This window comes from Hyperoodon ampullatus (assembly GCF_949752795.1).
Source record: "Hyperoodon ampullatus genome assembly, chromosome: 2".
In the NCBI taxonomy this organism is placed as follows: Eukaryota; Metazoa; Chordata; class Mammalia; order Artiodactyla; family Ziphiidae; genus Hyperoodon; species Hyperoodon ampullatus.
In genome coordinates, this window is record NC_136915.1 from 114,082,531 (window position 1) to 114,096,190 (window position 13,660).

General features: G+C 51.5%; 2 protein-coding genes across 2 annotated transcripts; both read left to right on the forward strand.

The window, feature by feature from the left end:
- Positions 1 to 4,249: 4,249 nt before the first annotated feature.
- Positions 4,250 to 9,438, forward strand: FLAD1 (flavin adenine dinucleotide synthetase 1). The gene is made up of 7 exons (XM_079727683.1): positions 4,250 to 4,345; positions 5,860 to 6,604; positions 7,290 to 7,437; positions 7,896 to 7,994; positions 8,072 to 8,261; positions 9,032 to 9,105; positions 9,222 to 9,438. Exons 1-7 carry the CDS (start codon positions 4,265 to 4,267, stop codon positions 9,355 to 9,357), a joined length of 1,473 nt encoding a protein of 490 aa, XP_079583809.1. The 5' UTR covers positions 4,250 to 4,264; the 3' UTR covers positions 9,358 to 9,438.
- Positions 9,439 to 9,944: 506 nt separating this feature from the next.
- Positions 9,945 to 10,626, forward strand: LENEP (lens epithelial protein; the record flags this gene model as incomplete). The annotated part of the gene is made up of 2 exons (XM_079698471.1): positions 9,945 to 10,183; positions 10,271 to 10,626. One exon carries the CDS (start codon positions 9,945 to 9,947, stop codon positions 10,128 to 10,130), a length of 186 nt encoding a protein of 61 aa, XP_079554597.1. The 3' UTR covers positions 10,131 to 10,183; positions 10,271 to 10,626.
- Between the last annotated feature and the right edge of the window lie 3,034 nt (positions 10,627 to 13,660).

A 13,660-nucleotide genomic window follows, 5' to 3' on the forward strand; every position in this document is an offset into this window, starting at 1 on the left:
CCCAGCCTCCTCCTCAACCTTCTGCTCCCCAACCCCCACCCCTGTACCCAGAAGCAGACCTTCCACCCCCTCCCCACACTCGGTCACCAGCAGCCCAATGCTCTGAATCGAGTCCCAATATGCTTCCCCTACGAGAGGTCGCTATCGGAGACCTAGGTGCTATCAGAGTTCATGTCCCCTTCCCCACGTCTGATCTCTCTCATATTCAAGGGAAACTGGCCTCCTTTAGCCAGGACCCCTCCATGTTCATAAGGGAATTCCAGGCCCTAACTATAGCCTTTGACTTAACTTGGCCAGATATTCACGTGGTCCTAACTACCTGCTGCATCACGAGGAAAAGGCCGGGATCGGGGCCATGGCTCAGGCCTGGGCAGATGAGGCACACGCCCGAAATCCTAGTGAGAATCGAGCAGGGGCAGGGGCAGTCCCATGGGCAGACGCAAGATGGAGATACCAGGAAAATAAAAATGGGCCAGCAGGAGGGCTCACTAGGAGAAATTACATGATTACCTGTCTACTAGAAGGTATGAAAAAGGCAATCATCAAACCTGTCAATTATAATAAACTCAGAGAAGTCACACAGGAACCCTCTGAGAATCTGGCCCTTTTTCAGGCCCAATTAGTAGAGGCTATGAGGAAATACACCAGCCTAGACCCTGAGACCCCTGAAGTTCAGGCTGTACTTGCAGCTCACTTTGTAAGCCAGGCATCCCCAAGCATAAGACAGAAATTACAGAAACTAGAGCGAAGGCCACAGACCCCATTTTCTGTTCTACTCGACACGGCCTTGAAGGTTTTTAACAATAGGGAGGAGGCTTCTAGGAACAGATGAGAACTAAGAGAGGAGGAAAACTTAAAATGACATATGCTCAATACATGGCTCTTGCCATTACTCAGTCCCTCCCACAACAGAGACCCACGGGAGCCCCTCTCCCATCTCAGAAACCACCCTTGACCTGCTACCAATGCAGTCAGCAGGGGCACACTTTCAGGAACTGCCACACCCCACCACCCGATACCCCGTGCCCTTACTGTCATCAAAAGGGCCAATTGGAAGAGGAGTTGTCCCTGCCACTCTCAAGTGGGTAGGCCAATTCCACAACCACCCAACACTCGGGGTATTTTGGGTCCCAGCCCCCTGGGCCGAGGTCAAAGCCAATTGCCCCTGTCAGTGTTAATTGACTACCAGGAGCAAGAACCGGATTGCACTGTAGATCTGGGGCTCCTGGATGCGCATGACTGAAGGTACCTGAGGCTAAACCTACAGGACCCTATGTTCCCCATAAGACTGGAGGAGCCCCGGGTAACCCTGGATATGGCAGGGGCTAATATAACCTTTCTAATTGACACAGGGGCTACGTATTCAGCCCTGACCTCCTTCTCTGGTCCCACTCGCTGTTCCTCGATCCTCCTAACAGGGATGGGAACAGGCTCAGCAGGACTCTTAAACTCTATTTTCACTGCCCAACAGCTCTCTCTTGAACTCACACAACAGATTGCCAACCTAGCAGCTCAAATTAACATGCTACAGGAACAAATAAATTCTCTAACAGGAGTGGTTTTACAAAATAGAAGAGCTCAGGGCCTCCTAACAGCTTATCAGGGAGGGACTTGTGCAGTGTTAAAGGAGGATTGCTGTTTTTTGGTTAACCAATCAGGCAAGGTCCAGACCAGTTTTCGGGCCATGTATTTTTAACCTCCTTGTTAAATTTGTCTCTTCCAGAATACAAGTGGTGATGCAAAAAGAACACCGGCCAGACAACACTCGTACAACCCCTTGAACAAGCCGCCATCACTTTACATGGGGCCCACACTCCTCCCTAGATACACCCTGACAGAGAGCAGGCAACTGGAACCCAGGGCCCCATGATGCCCCTGCTCAGCAGGAAGCAGCCAGAGAGTTCATCACCCCTTCTCACGAAGGGGTTTCAGAATGCCTGAGAGGGAATTAGGCAGTTAGGTAGATATGATCAGGGTACCCAATAGGGCCAAGGAATTGGCCCTATAAATAGAAGGGGGGAAGGAATGTGGTGCTCCAAGGACAATGATGCTTCAAGGACAAAGAACGACCCTGCCTGAAAAAGTTGCAGCGTTACACCCCCTACCGGACTCTTAATCGCCCTCCCCACCATGTTGAGATGGTTATGAAATTCCTGAGCCCACCTGGGCAACACCCACCTGGGCAACGGGACCTGTCCCAAATAAGGAAAGGCATCTGGGCTGTCCCACTCTCACCAGATAGAAGGAAGGTGTATGTGCCTCAGCCAATCAGTAAACGAAATTTTCCCCCCGGACCATTCTTTTGTTTTCTGGCTATAAAAACTGATCAATAGCACATGTTCGGGCTTGACTCTTCCAGACTACTAGGAAGTCGGCCCGCTGTTCTGGCAGCAACCCTTCCCTCTAATAAATTCTATCTTATTTCATCCTGCCTCGTGTCTGGAAATTCTTTTTCAACCCGCGTTAGGACCACAACAATGAGAGCTTGTTAAATGCAGATCTCAGGCCCCACCCGAACCGCCTGAATCCTGTAGATTTAAACAGCATATTAAGAAGGCCCCCATGGGGACTTTCCTGGTTAAGAATCCGCCTGCCAATGCCGGGGACGTGGGTTCAAGCCCTGGTCTGGGAAGATCCCACACGCTGCGGAGCAACTGAGCCCGTGCTCTGCAACAAGAGAAGCCGCTGCAATGAGAAGCCCTCACACCGCGCAACTAGAGCAAAGCCCACGCGCACCAACAAAGACCCAACGCAGCCAAATAATTAATTAATTAATTTTAAAAAAAAAAATGAAAAGGCCCCCAGATGATTCGTGGGAGCGTTAAAGTTTAAGAAGTACTTTTAGACCAGAGGCAAGTGAAATAAGAGGAAGCTAGGATAATGTGAGAATCCAAAGTGGACACGTGGCACTCCCTAGTCGCTGCCTTCACTCGTACCTCCAAGACCAATTAACTGGGAGAGGTTATGTTTAAAGCACCATCTGGAACAAGGTGGGGGCAAGACTTTGTTGTCAAAGAGGTTTCGGTAATTAGCTTTACTGTTTGTAACAGAGACAAATGAAAGTTCCATACACTAAAAGGTCACCTCCAGGATCTTGCTACCTCCCAGGCAATGCTGACAATTTTTCTTGGCTGTCTCTCCAACTTCCATTTGCTACAATATAAAATCCCCTCTGACACCAGTGCCAGTCCCCAACCCCTTAGAATGAGTCACGGTTAATGAATAACAGCATATGCATACAAGAATTTGAACACAGAACGGATGTTAGAGTCAAGCCTCTCTTTACTTCCAGCACGAGACTGGAGCACCCCAAAGTCCTTAAAGCACCTCCAACCACCACCAGTCATTTCACTTCCGACTCCTCAAGTCCAGCTCTGAGAGATAAGCCCCGCCCCCCGGCTAAGGCCCGGCCCCCATGTTTCCGGGCGAGGGGTGACCACGTGGCTGTCGCCAATAACAACCCAGCACTACTCCCGCCCTCTAGCTAAAGCTCGAGAGCGATAGCCGACTACACCAATTGACCCTTAAAGGTTGTCTGAGCGACGGCCAAATTGACCAATTAATACGAGGTAGATAGGAGTCTAAGGCGGGACTCTGAGTACGGAAGCTACCACGGGAGGGAAGGAGAGAGGGAAAGACCCGGTGAAGGGGCAAGAGGCAGGTGAGAACGTGGAAGAGCTCAGCAGTCTGAACCGTGGCGGGAAGAGACAGGATTCCGGGCTAGAAAGGGTGCGGAAGCCAGCAGAAGAAGGCGGCAGAGTTCTGGTCGAGGGTGGAGGGAGGGAACGCACTTAAAGGGGCCAAGGCCCAGGATAAGGCAGACATTTAAAGGGACAGGTGCCCCAAAGAGAAGAGGCATTTAAAGGTGCGGATGCCCAAGATAGAGCAGACCCTAGAGGAGCCGAGCTCAACGGACAGAAGACTTTTAAAGTGGTAGGTTCGGGAGAGAAGGACATTTTAAGGAGACTAGGACCGAGCATAGAAAACATTAAAAGAGGTATGGGCTAGGGTTTGAGAACACGTTTATTAAAGGGACATGGATAAAGGAGTCGATTGTCAAGGGCGTGATGAGGAAGACTGCACTCCTGCTCTCCCCCATTGTCCTTTCTGGCTCCTCCAGGTTCCCTCGACCCCGGAACCCCAGTTCCCAGACTATGACCCCCAGTGCCCTGTAGACCTGGCGGGCCCCGCGTGCTTGCGCCCCCTATTTGGGGGTCTGGGTGGCTACTGGAGGGCCTTGCAGAGGGGCAGAGAAGGCAGGACCATGGCATCTAGGGCCTCTGAACCTCCCCCAGGGCGCAGCGTGACGGCGGGCATCATCATTGTTGGAGATGAGATCCTCAAGGTGTGTCTGGGACAGAGGAGGGGGGAGGGGCAGCGTTCTCCTGTCCTCCGGAGCTTGCTCCACGTTCTGTTGAGGGAGGGTGAACCAGGGTGGGAGCCCCCTTACTGCAGTAGGGTCCTGGAGTGAGTTCAATATATTGGAGGAAAAGTGACCTTCAGTCTTTCAATTACTGTGTTGAAAAACTTGTAGCAAAGTCCCTACAATTTGCCAAGCACTGTGGTAGGGGGAGGGGTGGCTTTACAGAAATGACAATGCATGTATTATTTCAGAGTTATATCCAACCTGTTTGGAAAATGATCCAAGGCATTCCACGGAGTAGATAAGTGAGATAGAAGGAAAGTACTAGAAGGGGGAAATCACTTCTGAATAATCAGAGAAGTCACAAGAGGTCATGGTGGGCATCAGGTTTGTAATAGTAATATTGAGTGCTTACTAGCGCCTGGCAGTATGCTTATTACATCACATATGTGATTTTACTAATCCTCACAACAACCCCATGATGTGGGTACTTTTTTTTTTTTCCCTGCTGAGCCTCCCGACATGTGGGATCTTAGTTCCCTGACCAGGGATCAAACCCACGCACCCTGCATTGGAAGCACGGAGTCTTAACCACTGGACCGCCAGGGAAGTCCGATGTGGGTACTTTTATTATAAATCTCAATGAATAGATTATGAGGCTGAGGCTCAGAGAGGTTAAGAAATTTGCCCACAGAACAGCTAGTAAGTGGTAGGTGGGGTTCCAACCTGATTCTCACTTACTCCAGAGCCACCCTTAACCACTAAACTCTCTGTAGAGAAGTAGAAGAAGATGGGGCTGGAAAAGAAGAGTGGACACACACCATAGACTCACAGCCTCAAATATTCTGCAAATGAATTTGAACTTTATTCTGTATATGGTTGGAAACAACAAATGGCTTTTGAGCCAAAGGTGATGCAATCACAGTGACACGTTAGGAAAGTTGTTCAGGAGGCACAGGGCAGAGCGCTGTGGCTGGAGGCTGGGATTCTGGCCAGGGGTCTGCCGCCACTGTCCAGGTGAAAGGTGCCAAGGACCCGTTTGGTGGCAGTAGGAACAGAGGGAAGAGAGCAAATGGAGAGACGTTTCAGAAGTAGAATTGACAGCTTGAAGGACCTGACGTTGTGGACAGTGTCTGGAGATGCCATTAACCAAAGGGACAACAGCCAGGGATAGGGTGAACATGCCCAGTAAGCACCTGGAGCCAGAGGACTAAAACTGTCAGGGTTGGTGAGGAAGTAGATGAGTTGTCCCCATACAATTGATGATTGAATCCATAAGCAGAGATGAAGGCCCAAGGGGGATCACATTACCCCTGACTCCATTCACATGGATTTTCCCACTCTTGTGCCTAGTCTGGGCTTCTGGGCAGCCCGAGGTGGTGTCCCCCAAAGAGCAGAGTGCCCCATCATCAGGCAGATGCAGCCTGATCCTTCCCCCTTTGCCCTTCATCCCTACGGCACTGACACTGTCATCTTCCCCATCCCCAATCTCACAGGGACACACTCAGGACACCAATACCTACTTTCTGTGCCGGACACTGCGCTCCCTGGGGGTCCAGGTGTGCCGAGTCTCTGTCGTACCCGATGAGGTAGCCACCATCGCGGCTGAGGTCACGTCTTTCTCCAGCCGCTTCACCCACGTCCTTACAGCAGGGGGCATTGGCCCCACCCATGATGATGTGACCTTCGAGGCAGTAGCACAGGCCTTTGGGGACGAACTCAGGCCACACCCTGAGCTGGAAGGGGCCATCAAAGCCCTAGGGGGGGAGGGCTGGGAGAAGCTGTCGCGGGTGCCCTCCTCTGCCCGCCTACATTATGGCACAGATCCTCTCACTGGCCGTCCGTTCAGATTCCCACTAGTCTCCGTCCGAAACGTCTACCTCTTCCCGGGAATTCCGGAGCTGCTGCGGCGGGTGCTGGAGGGGCTAAAGGGGCTGTTCCAAAACACAGCTGTTCAGTTCCACTTGCGAGAGCTGTATGTGGCAGCTAACGAGGCCTCTATCGCCCCCATCCTGGCTGAGGCCCAGGCCCACTTTGGGCGCAGGCTTGGCCTGGGTTCCTACCCTGACTGGGGCAGCAACTACTATCAGGTGAAGCTGACACTGGACTCGGAAGAAGAAGGGCCCCTGGAGGAATGCCTGGCCTACCTGACTGCCCGTCTGCCCCAGGGATCGCTGGTCCCCTACGTACCCAACGCCGTGGAGCAGGCCAGTGAGGCCGTGTACAAACTCACTGAGTCAGGTAGGGGCCTCCTGGGGGAGGGGCAGCATACACCAGACCTTTGGCGCCACCCTCAGTATCAGGAATGCAGGGGCTGTTGGAGGCTTCCCACAGATCCAGGAGAAGGTAGAAGATAGCTACAGCTGATTCATTCATTCTTCCAATAAATATCAATTGAGTACCTCCTTTCATCAACACTGTGCTGGCTGTTGGGGGTATAACTCGACAGAGGTATGCCTTATTCTGGACAAGGAGTTTAACAGGAGAGGGAGACGTTAAACAGGTAATCGTGCATGAGGTGTCAGTGATGGGGGGTCTCCATAGCAGGGAGATCAGCCTTGATGTGGGGTCCGAGAAGGCTTCTCTGGGCGAGTGACATATAAGCTGAGTGCTAAGGAGGATTTGGTCAGACCAGGAGGTGGGCAAGAGTAAACAGTGCGAGAGAGGATCTGAAAGGAAGCAGCATGAGGTTTAGGAGAATGGAAAGAAACCAGGACCTCCAGAGGGAAGACACTGAGGTGAAGAGTGCCGTGAGGTGTGGCTGAATGACAGGCTGGGGGCAGACTTCAGGGCCGAGTGGGCAGATGAAGTCATGGGGAACACTGGAAAGATTTGGAAGGGTTTTAAGCAAGGGCAGCTTGGCCCCCACTGCCCTTTGACAGCCATATGTCTCTATCTGATGCCCTCTTCCCTGCCTGCCTGGCAGGGTCTTCTCTGAGAGAAAAGGTGGCAGGTGCCCTACAGACCATTGAGACTGCCCTGGCTCAGTACAGCCTCACCCAGCTCTGCGTGGGATTCAACGGGGGCAAGGACTGCACTGCCCTCCTGCACCTCTTCCATGCCGCTGTGCAGAAGTGAGCCAACCCCCTGGAAGCAAGACCCCAGAGATAGATCGGCCCCATTCTCTAGTTCCCCATCCTAAGAAGCAGGGAGGAAAGGGAGTGTCTGGGTGAGGTTTGGGAGGATGGTAGCCATAGTGACTTCTCAGTTCCATTCCCCCACCATATTTATTGAGCGTCTGACACCTGCCTGGCGCGGGGTATGGACGTGCAAGCCACCATCCCCGACAACAGGGTGGTCACAGTCCTGTCGGGGAGGTAAGGCTTACATACTGGAAACAGGAGTGTATGCTCCAGATTTGAGAGGTAAGAGGTCAGAGTGGGCTTCCCAGACGAAGTGGGTTCTGATGGATGGGAAGGATGAGGAAAGGGGAGAAGTGGGGTGTGTCCATCCCAGGGGCCAAAAGGCAAGCTCTCTGGAGAGCATTTCCCTGCCCATCCTCGCAAGCCAATGGATTCTGCCCCCTCCCCAGGAAATACCCTGATGCTCAAGAGCCCCTCCAGATCCTGTATATCCGCAGCATCTCCCCTTTCCCTGAGCTGGAGCAGTTTCTACAGGACACCATCAAGAGGTACTAGGGACCTGAAGGTTTGGGCTCGAAGAGGGGCTTGGCAGGGCCCACTCTCGACTCCCACTGCTCTTCCTCAGGTACAGTCTGCAGGTGCTGGAGGCTGAGGGTGACATGAAGCAGGCCCTGAGCGAGCTGCGGGCACAGCACCCCCAGCTGGAGGCCGTGCTGATGGGCACCCGCCGCACCGACCCCTACTCCTGCAGCCTCTGCCCCTTCAGTCCCACTGACCCAGGGTGGCCTTCATTCATGCGCATCAACCCGCTACTGGTATCGGGGGGAAGGGGATTTATCGCCTTCAGTCTCATGTCCCCTATCAGTCACTGCTCCCTGGCTACCTGAGGTGGGGGAGGTTAGACCCTGGGTCTTGGATGAAACGGCCCCATCATCCAGGGGAGGCTGTGCTATTTGTTCGTTCAGCCTTTTGACCAATTTTTATCGAGCACTAATTCAACGGCAGGCATCCTGCTTTCTCCTGTGGACAGAACAATGACGTAGACCTGTGCTGTCTGATATGGTAGCCATGAGCCATTTATTTACACTCAAATTGTAATTAATTGAAATGAAATACAAATTGCTAAAAAAAAAAACTGAATTGTATACTTTAGAAGGGTGAATTTCATGGCATGTGAATATCTCAATTTTTAAATTAAATTACAATTCAAAATTCAGTTCTTTAGTTCTACTAACAACATGTCAAGCGACCACCATGTTAGCACAGATAAAGAACATTTCCATCATTGCAGAAATTTCTACTGGACAGCACAGGCTTACACAGACATAGATATCCTCTCCCTGTCCTCCTGGAACTTAGATGCCAGTGGAGGGTGGGTTGAGAAATGGAGAGGGACAGGATAAAAGCTTTCTCTTTCTTATTGGTTGGCCTACACAGAGCAAGATGTACCAGAGAATTGGGTAGCAGGCCCTCCCTCAGAGGCCAAGGGAGCCGAAGAGTCCCGGATAGGCCCCTTCCCAGGTGGCAGTGGGTAGGTGTGGGAGAGGAAAGTATGTGTGACTCTTCTCTGACTCTGACCTCCCAGGACTGGACCTACAGAGACATCTGGGACTTTCTGCGTCAACTGTTTGTCCCATACTGCATCCTGTATGACCAAGGGTAAGGATTTGGGGGAAGAGGATGGGTGTGTGGAAGATGTGAGGGTGCTGGGACTGGGAGAGCCGAGCCCACCACCCTCACCCGTGCCCTCCATTCCCATTCCCCCGCCCCACCAGCTATACGTCACTGGGGAGCCGGGAGAACACAGTGCGGAACCCGGCCCTGAAGTGCCCGAACTCAGGAGGACAGCCCACCTACCGTCCAGCCTACCTGCTTGAGAACGAAGACGAGGAGCGGAACTCCCGCATTTGACCTCCCACTCCTGCCCTGTCCAGGAGGAAGGGAAGGGGGCCATCCTGGGGTCTAACCTGTCAATAAACCACCTCTCCTGTGCCTGTCGCTCTGGCTGTATCTTCCTGCTTCAGGGGACGGGAGAAGCAGAAGTGGGCCAGGCCCTGGCAGCTCGGAGCCCTCAGTGCTCACTCTGGGGCGGCGGGGGAGAGAGGAGGCTGGAAAGGAGCTCTCATTGATGATTTTCAGTGCCAGCCTCAGCAGGAGCCCACCAGAGGGCAGGAGCAGGGAGCAGTGCCAACCTCTGGGGGAAGGGATAACCGGGCAGGGCAGCCAGGGCTTCGAGGCCCAGGCTGGAGGAAGGGAAGCTGAGCTGGCCTGGCTGTGGAGGATGAAAGATGGAGTGGCCAGGCCCTCCTCCTACTAACCCCACCCCACCATCCCTGGGCACAGGGGCTGACTCAGCCCATTCTCGGTCCCAGAACCTTCCCTGTGCTAGACCCTGGGGCCTTTGTCCCCACAGTCATGAGGTCTGAAGGGGGTGGGGACAATGTGGATAAAAGGCACTAGAGGCAGCTCCCACACCCTTCCTCAGAGCTGCTGCCCACATGCAGTCCCGGACACAGCCCCTAGCCCAGGCCCTGCCCATCTCCCTTGGAGGAGTTCTGCGAGACACTGGACTCCGGGTGCCCGTCATGAAGATGGGCACAGGGTGGGAGGGCCTGCAGCGGACCCTGAAGGAAATCGCCTACATCCTCCTCTGCTGCTGGTGTATCAAGGAGCTGCTGGATTAATGGCAGCAGGGAGCTGCCTCCTCCCCGCTGGCACCATGGCCAGCATCGCTCAGGTGGGCAGGGTAGGGCAAACAGACAGGAGGCATGGCTGCAGCTTCTGTGGCAGAGCCTGCCTCTCAGCTTCCCATTCTCTTTTTTAGCACCCAGCCCAACCCCCATCAAGACTCCTGGGGCCAGCTGTGCTTGACCAAGGATGGGCCACAAACGATGAGTGAAGTGTGATCCTGCTTTGAGTTTGTGCCATCTGTCAGACCTGCCTCATCTCTGGGCCTCTATTCCCAGGCCCCACCTCCAGCGCACCTCTGGTGCACAGGAGCTTGGCCTGCTGGCTAGGACCCCAGTCAGACTGCAGCAGCACCTGGCACTCCTCCAAGCCTGGTACAGTGAGCCCACCGGCCCAGATGGCTGATCTTACCATACCCTCTTAGTACCAGGAATGGGCTGCCCCCAGTATCTCTGTATGAGAATCACTGAACTGTATGTACAATAAATAAGCCTTGAGACCAAAAGTTCTAAATGTCTACAGGGAAGTCAGAAAAAGCACTGGAAGAGTCTGGGAACCAAGGAGGGAAGGAAGTTTTCCTGGATAGAACAGAATGAAAGCCAGTTTTCCTGACTCACTGGTGCCTGGGTGGGGAGGGCGTTGGGTAGAAAGGCCAGGTTCCTCCCAACTTGTAGACAGGGAGGAGTCCAGCTTGGGTGGGGTCTTCTATGAAGCCCTGTGTGTAAGGATGGGAACCCAAATAGAAGACCTGGTCTGGCCAGCTCCCTGCCCTGAAGATCTTGGGGAAAGCACTGAGCTGGTGCTAGTTCCCAGCTTATGGAGGAAGTCCGGCCCTGCTCCTCTAGCTCACACACAAAGCTGCAAGAGAAAGCCACCTGTGTGGCCACACAGGTCCCTCAGGCTTATGACAGTGCATAGGACACAAACAGCCAGAATGAGCAGAATTGACTCTTCCCCTTGGCAGCCACCAACACATCCTCTCCCTGAATCACTCCCAGTGGTAGGTACACACCAGCCATTTACATCGTCTTGCTCCTGCCTAATGACATGCCCACTCACAGCCCCCCATGACCTCAGAGCCAGCCAAAGTGTCCCTGGGATCTCTACCCAGCATTCCCTGGGGCCCAGTTATGCCCTCCCCCCTCCATTCTGTCCTGGGACACTGGCCTGGAGATGGTGTATGTGGCCCTCCCTCACTGCCAGGGACCAGCTCTTCCTCAGACTTCTTAGTTAACTCCTTTTTCTCTGGGTTTATTTTCTTTTTCTTGCTTTCTCTCTCTCTCTTTCTTTCTTCTTTTTTTTTTTTTTTTTTTTTTGTCAAAGTAATATATGCCTAATGAACTCTGATAGTAAAAATTATCTCCCTCCCACACCTATCCCCCAGCTCTCCAGCCTGGAGGTAACCATGGTGACCAGTTTCTTGGACAGCATTCAAGAGATAGTCTATGCATATACTGCATCGTCATTCATTCTTTTTTTTTAGTTTTTTCTTTAATTGAAGTATAGTTGATTTACAGTATTATATTAGTTTCTGGTGTACAACATAGTGATTCAAAATTTTTACAGATTATACTCCATTTAAAGTTATTATAAAATATTGGCTATATTCCCTGTGCTGTACAATATATTCTTGTAACTTATTTATTTTATACACAGTAGTTTGTACCTCTTAATCCCCTACCTCTGTCTTGCCCCTCCCCCTTCACTCTCCACTAGTAACCACTAGTTTGTTCTCTATATCTGTGAGTCCATTCTGTTTTGTTATATTCATTCGTTTTATTTTTTAGATTCCACATGTAAGTGATAACATACAGTATTTGTCTTTCTCTGTCTGACTTATTCATTAAGCATAATACCTTCCAGGTTCATCCATGTTGTTGCAAATAGCAAAACATTTATTCTTTCATTTAACAAATATTATTGAGCATCTGCTATATGCCAATCTGGCTGATTTGAATACAGCAGTGAACAAAATAGATCCCTGTATTCATGGAGTTTACATTCTGGTGGGTAGAGACAGAAAATAAAATATAAACATTAAAAAATAAGTACATTGATGTTACTAGGTGATAGGTTCTATGGAAAAAGAGAAAGTCGAGCTAAGGCTGGGAGTGGAGGCAGGCCTAGTAGGCCATGGTAAGAACTTGAGATTTTATGCTGAGTAAACTGAGGAACTGTTGCAGGCAGTTGAGCATGAACTGATTTTTTATTTAAAAGGCTCACACTGGCTGCTGGGTTGAGAATAGACTTTAGGGGACCAAGGGTAGAATAGTAGAGACCTTTTTGGAAGTCATGGGCACAATCGGGGCCAGACATGTTGGTGGCTCAGAGCAGGCTTACAGCAATAGCAGTAGGGAGAAGTGGCTGCACTTGCATATACTTATCCTTCTAGTTAATAACATACTCTATACCCTGTTCTGTACCTTGCTATTTTCCCTTCACATACCTTGTACAGGATTCCACATCAGTATATTTAGAGCCTGCCCATTCTTTTTTACAGCAGTATGGTACTCTATAGTACTCCAACTCAAGGTTATTTCTTATCCCTGGCAGCCCCTCTTTAGACATCCACAAAATGCAGGTCAGTGTTCTTGCCTGGTGCCTTCAGAGCCCCAGGGCACAGCAGTAAGAAGGTCCTGAATCCAAGCAGAGAGAGGTTAGTGGTAGAGATGGACACAGAATTCAACTTCCCATCTGAATTTGGAGTTCCCTCTCCCCCTCATAGCCTGCACCCTGCTTGGCCAACTCCAGCCCTTCCCTGACTCAAGCTCTAGACCTTTGCCTCCTTTTCCTTTCTTAGACCTCACTCCTACCAAGCTGGGGCAGTGCCTGGAGGTGGATCCTGAAGTCTGAGGGTTCTGACTTTGCCAGGGGAGGGGATGTCTGGCAAGGGCCACTGGGGAAGTAGTAGGGGTGGAAGGCAGGGCCTGTGATTGTGGCAGGTGGTGGGAGCTGAAGAGGGGAGAGAAGTAGTGACTGCCAGTAGCCCAAGGAGAGTGTCAGAGCTGGAAAGAGAGTGTCAGAGCCCTAAAAGTGGAAAGACTCAAGAGAGGGATGGGGAGGATAACAAAAACCTCATATACCATTCCAGAGTCCTTTTCAGCTACAGAGTATCTGAGCCTTACAAAAGTCCACTTCAAAAGTAGGCAGGACGAGGGCAATTGTCCCATCTTAACATGAACAAGCCCAGAGAGATGTGGTGACCCCTCCAAAGTCATATGAACAGCACACTGCAGTAGGGTAGTCATTTAGTGAACCCAGATTATTTTCTCATCTCAAATTCAGAGCTTCTCTCCTGCCTTCCTCTTCTGAACTGGTGCTTGGGATGGTAGCCTAAGTGGCCTGGGAGGCAGGGCCAGGCTAGCAGGAATGGGGAGGGGACTATCCACCTCTATTCTGCACCTACTCCATGCTTTCCCACTTCACCTCAACCCTAATCTCCCCTTGTTCTTTTTTTTTTTTTTTTTTTGGAGTATAATTGCTTAACAATGGTGTGTTAGTTTCTGCTTTATAACAAAGTGAATCA

Excerpts from the sequence above, each read along its gene's own strand:
- FLAD1 (XM_079727683.1), top strand. The coding sequence starts at position 4,265 with ATGGCATCTAGGGCCTCTGAACCTCCCCCAGGGCGCAGCGTGACGGCG. Across the intron at positions 6,605-7,289 it reads GTACAAACTCACTGAGTCAG|GGTCTTCTCTGAGAGAAAAG; the intron begins GTAGGGGCCTCC and ends CCTGCCTGGCAG. Across the intron at positions 7,995-8,071 it reads CTACAGGACACCATCAAGAG|GTACAGTCTGCAGGTGCTGG; the intron begins GTACTAGGGACC and ends GCTCTTCCTCAG.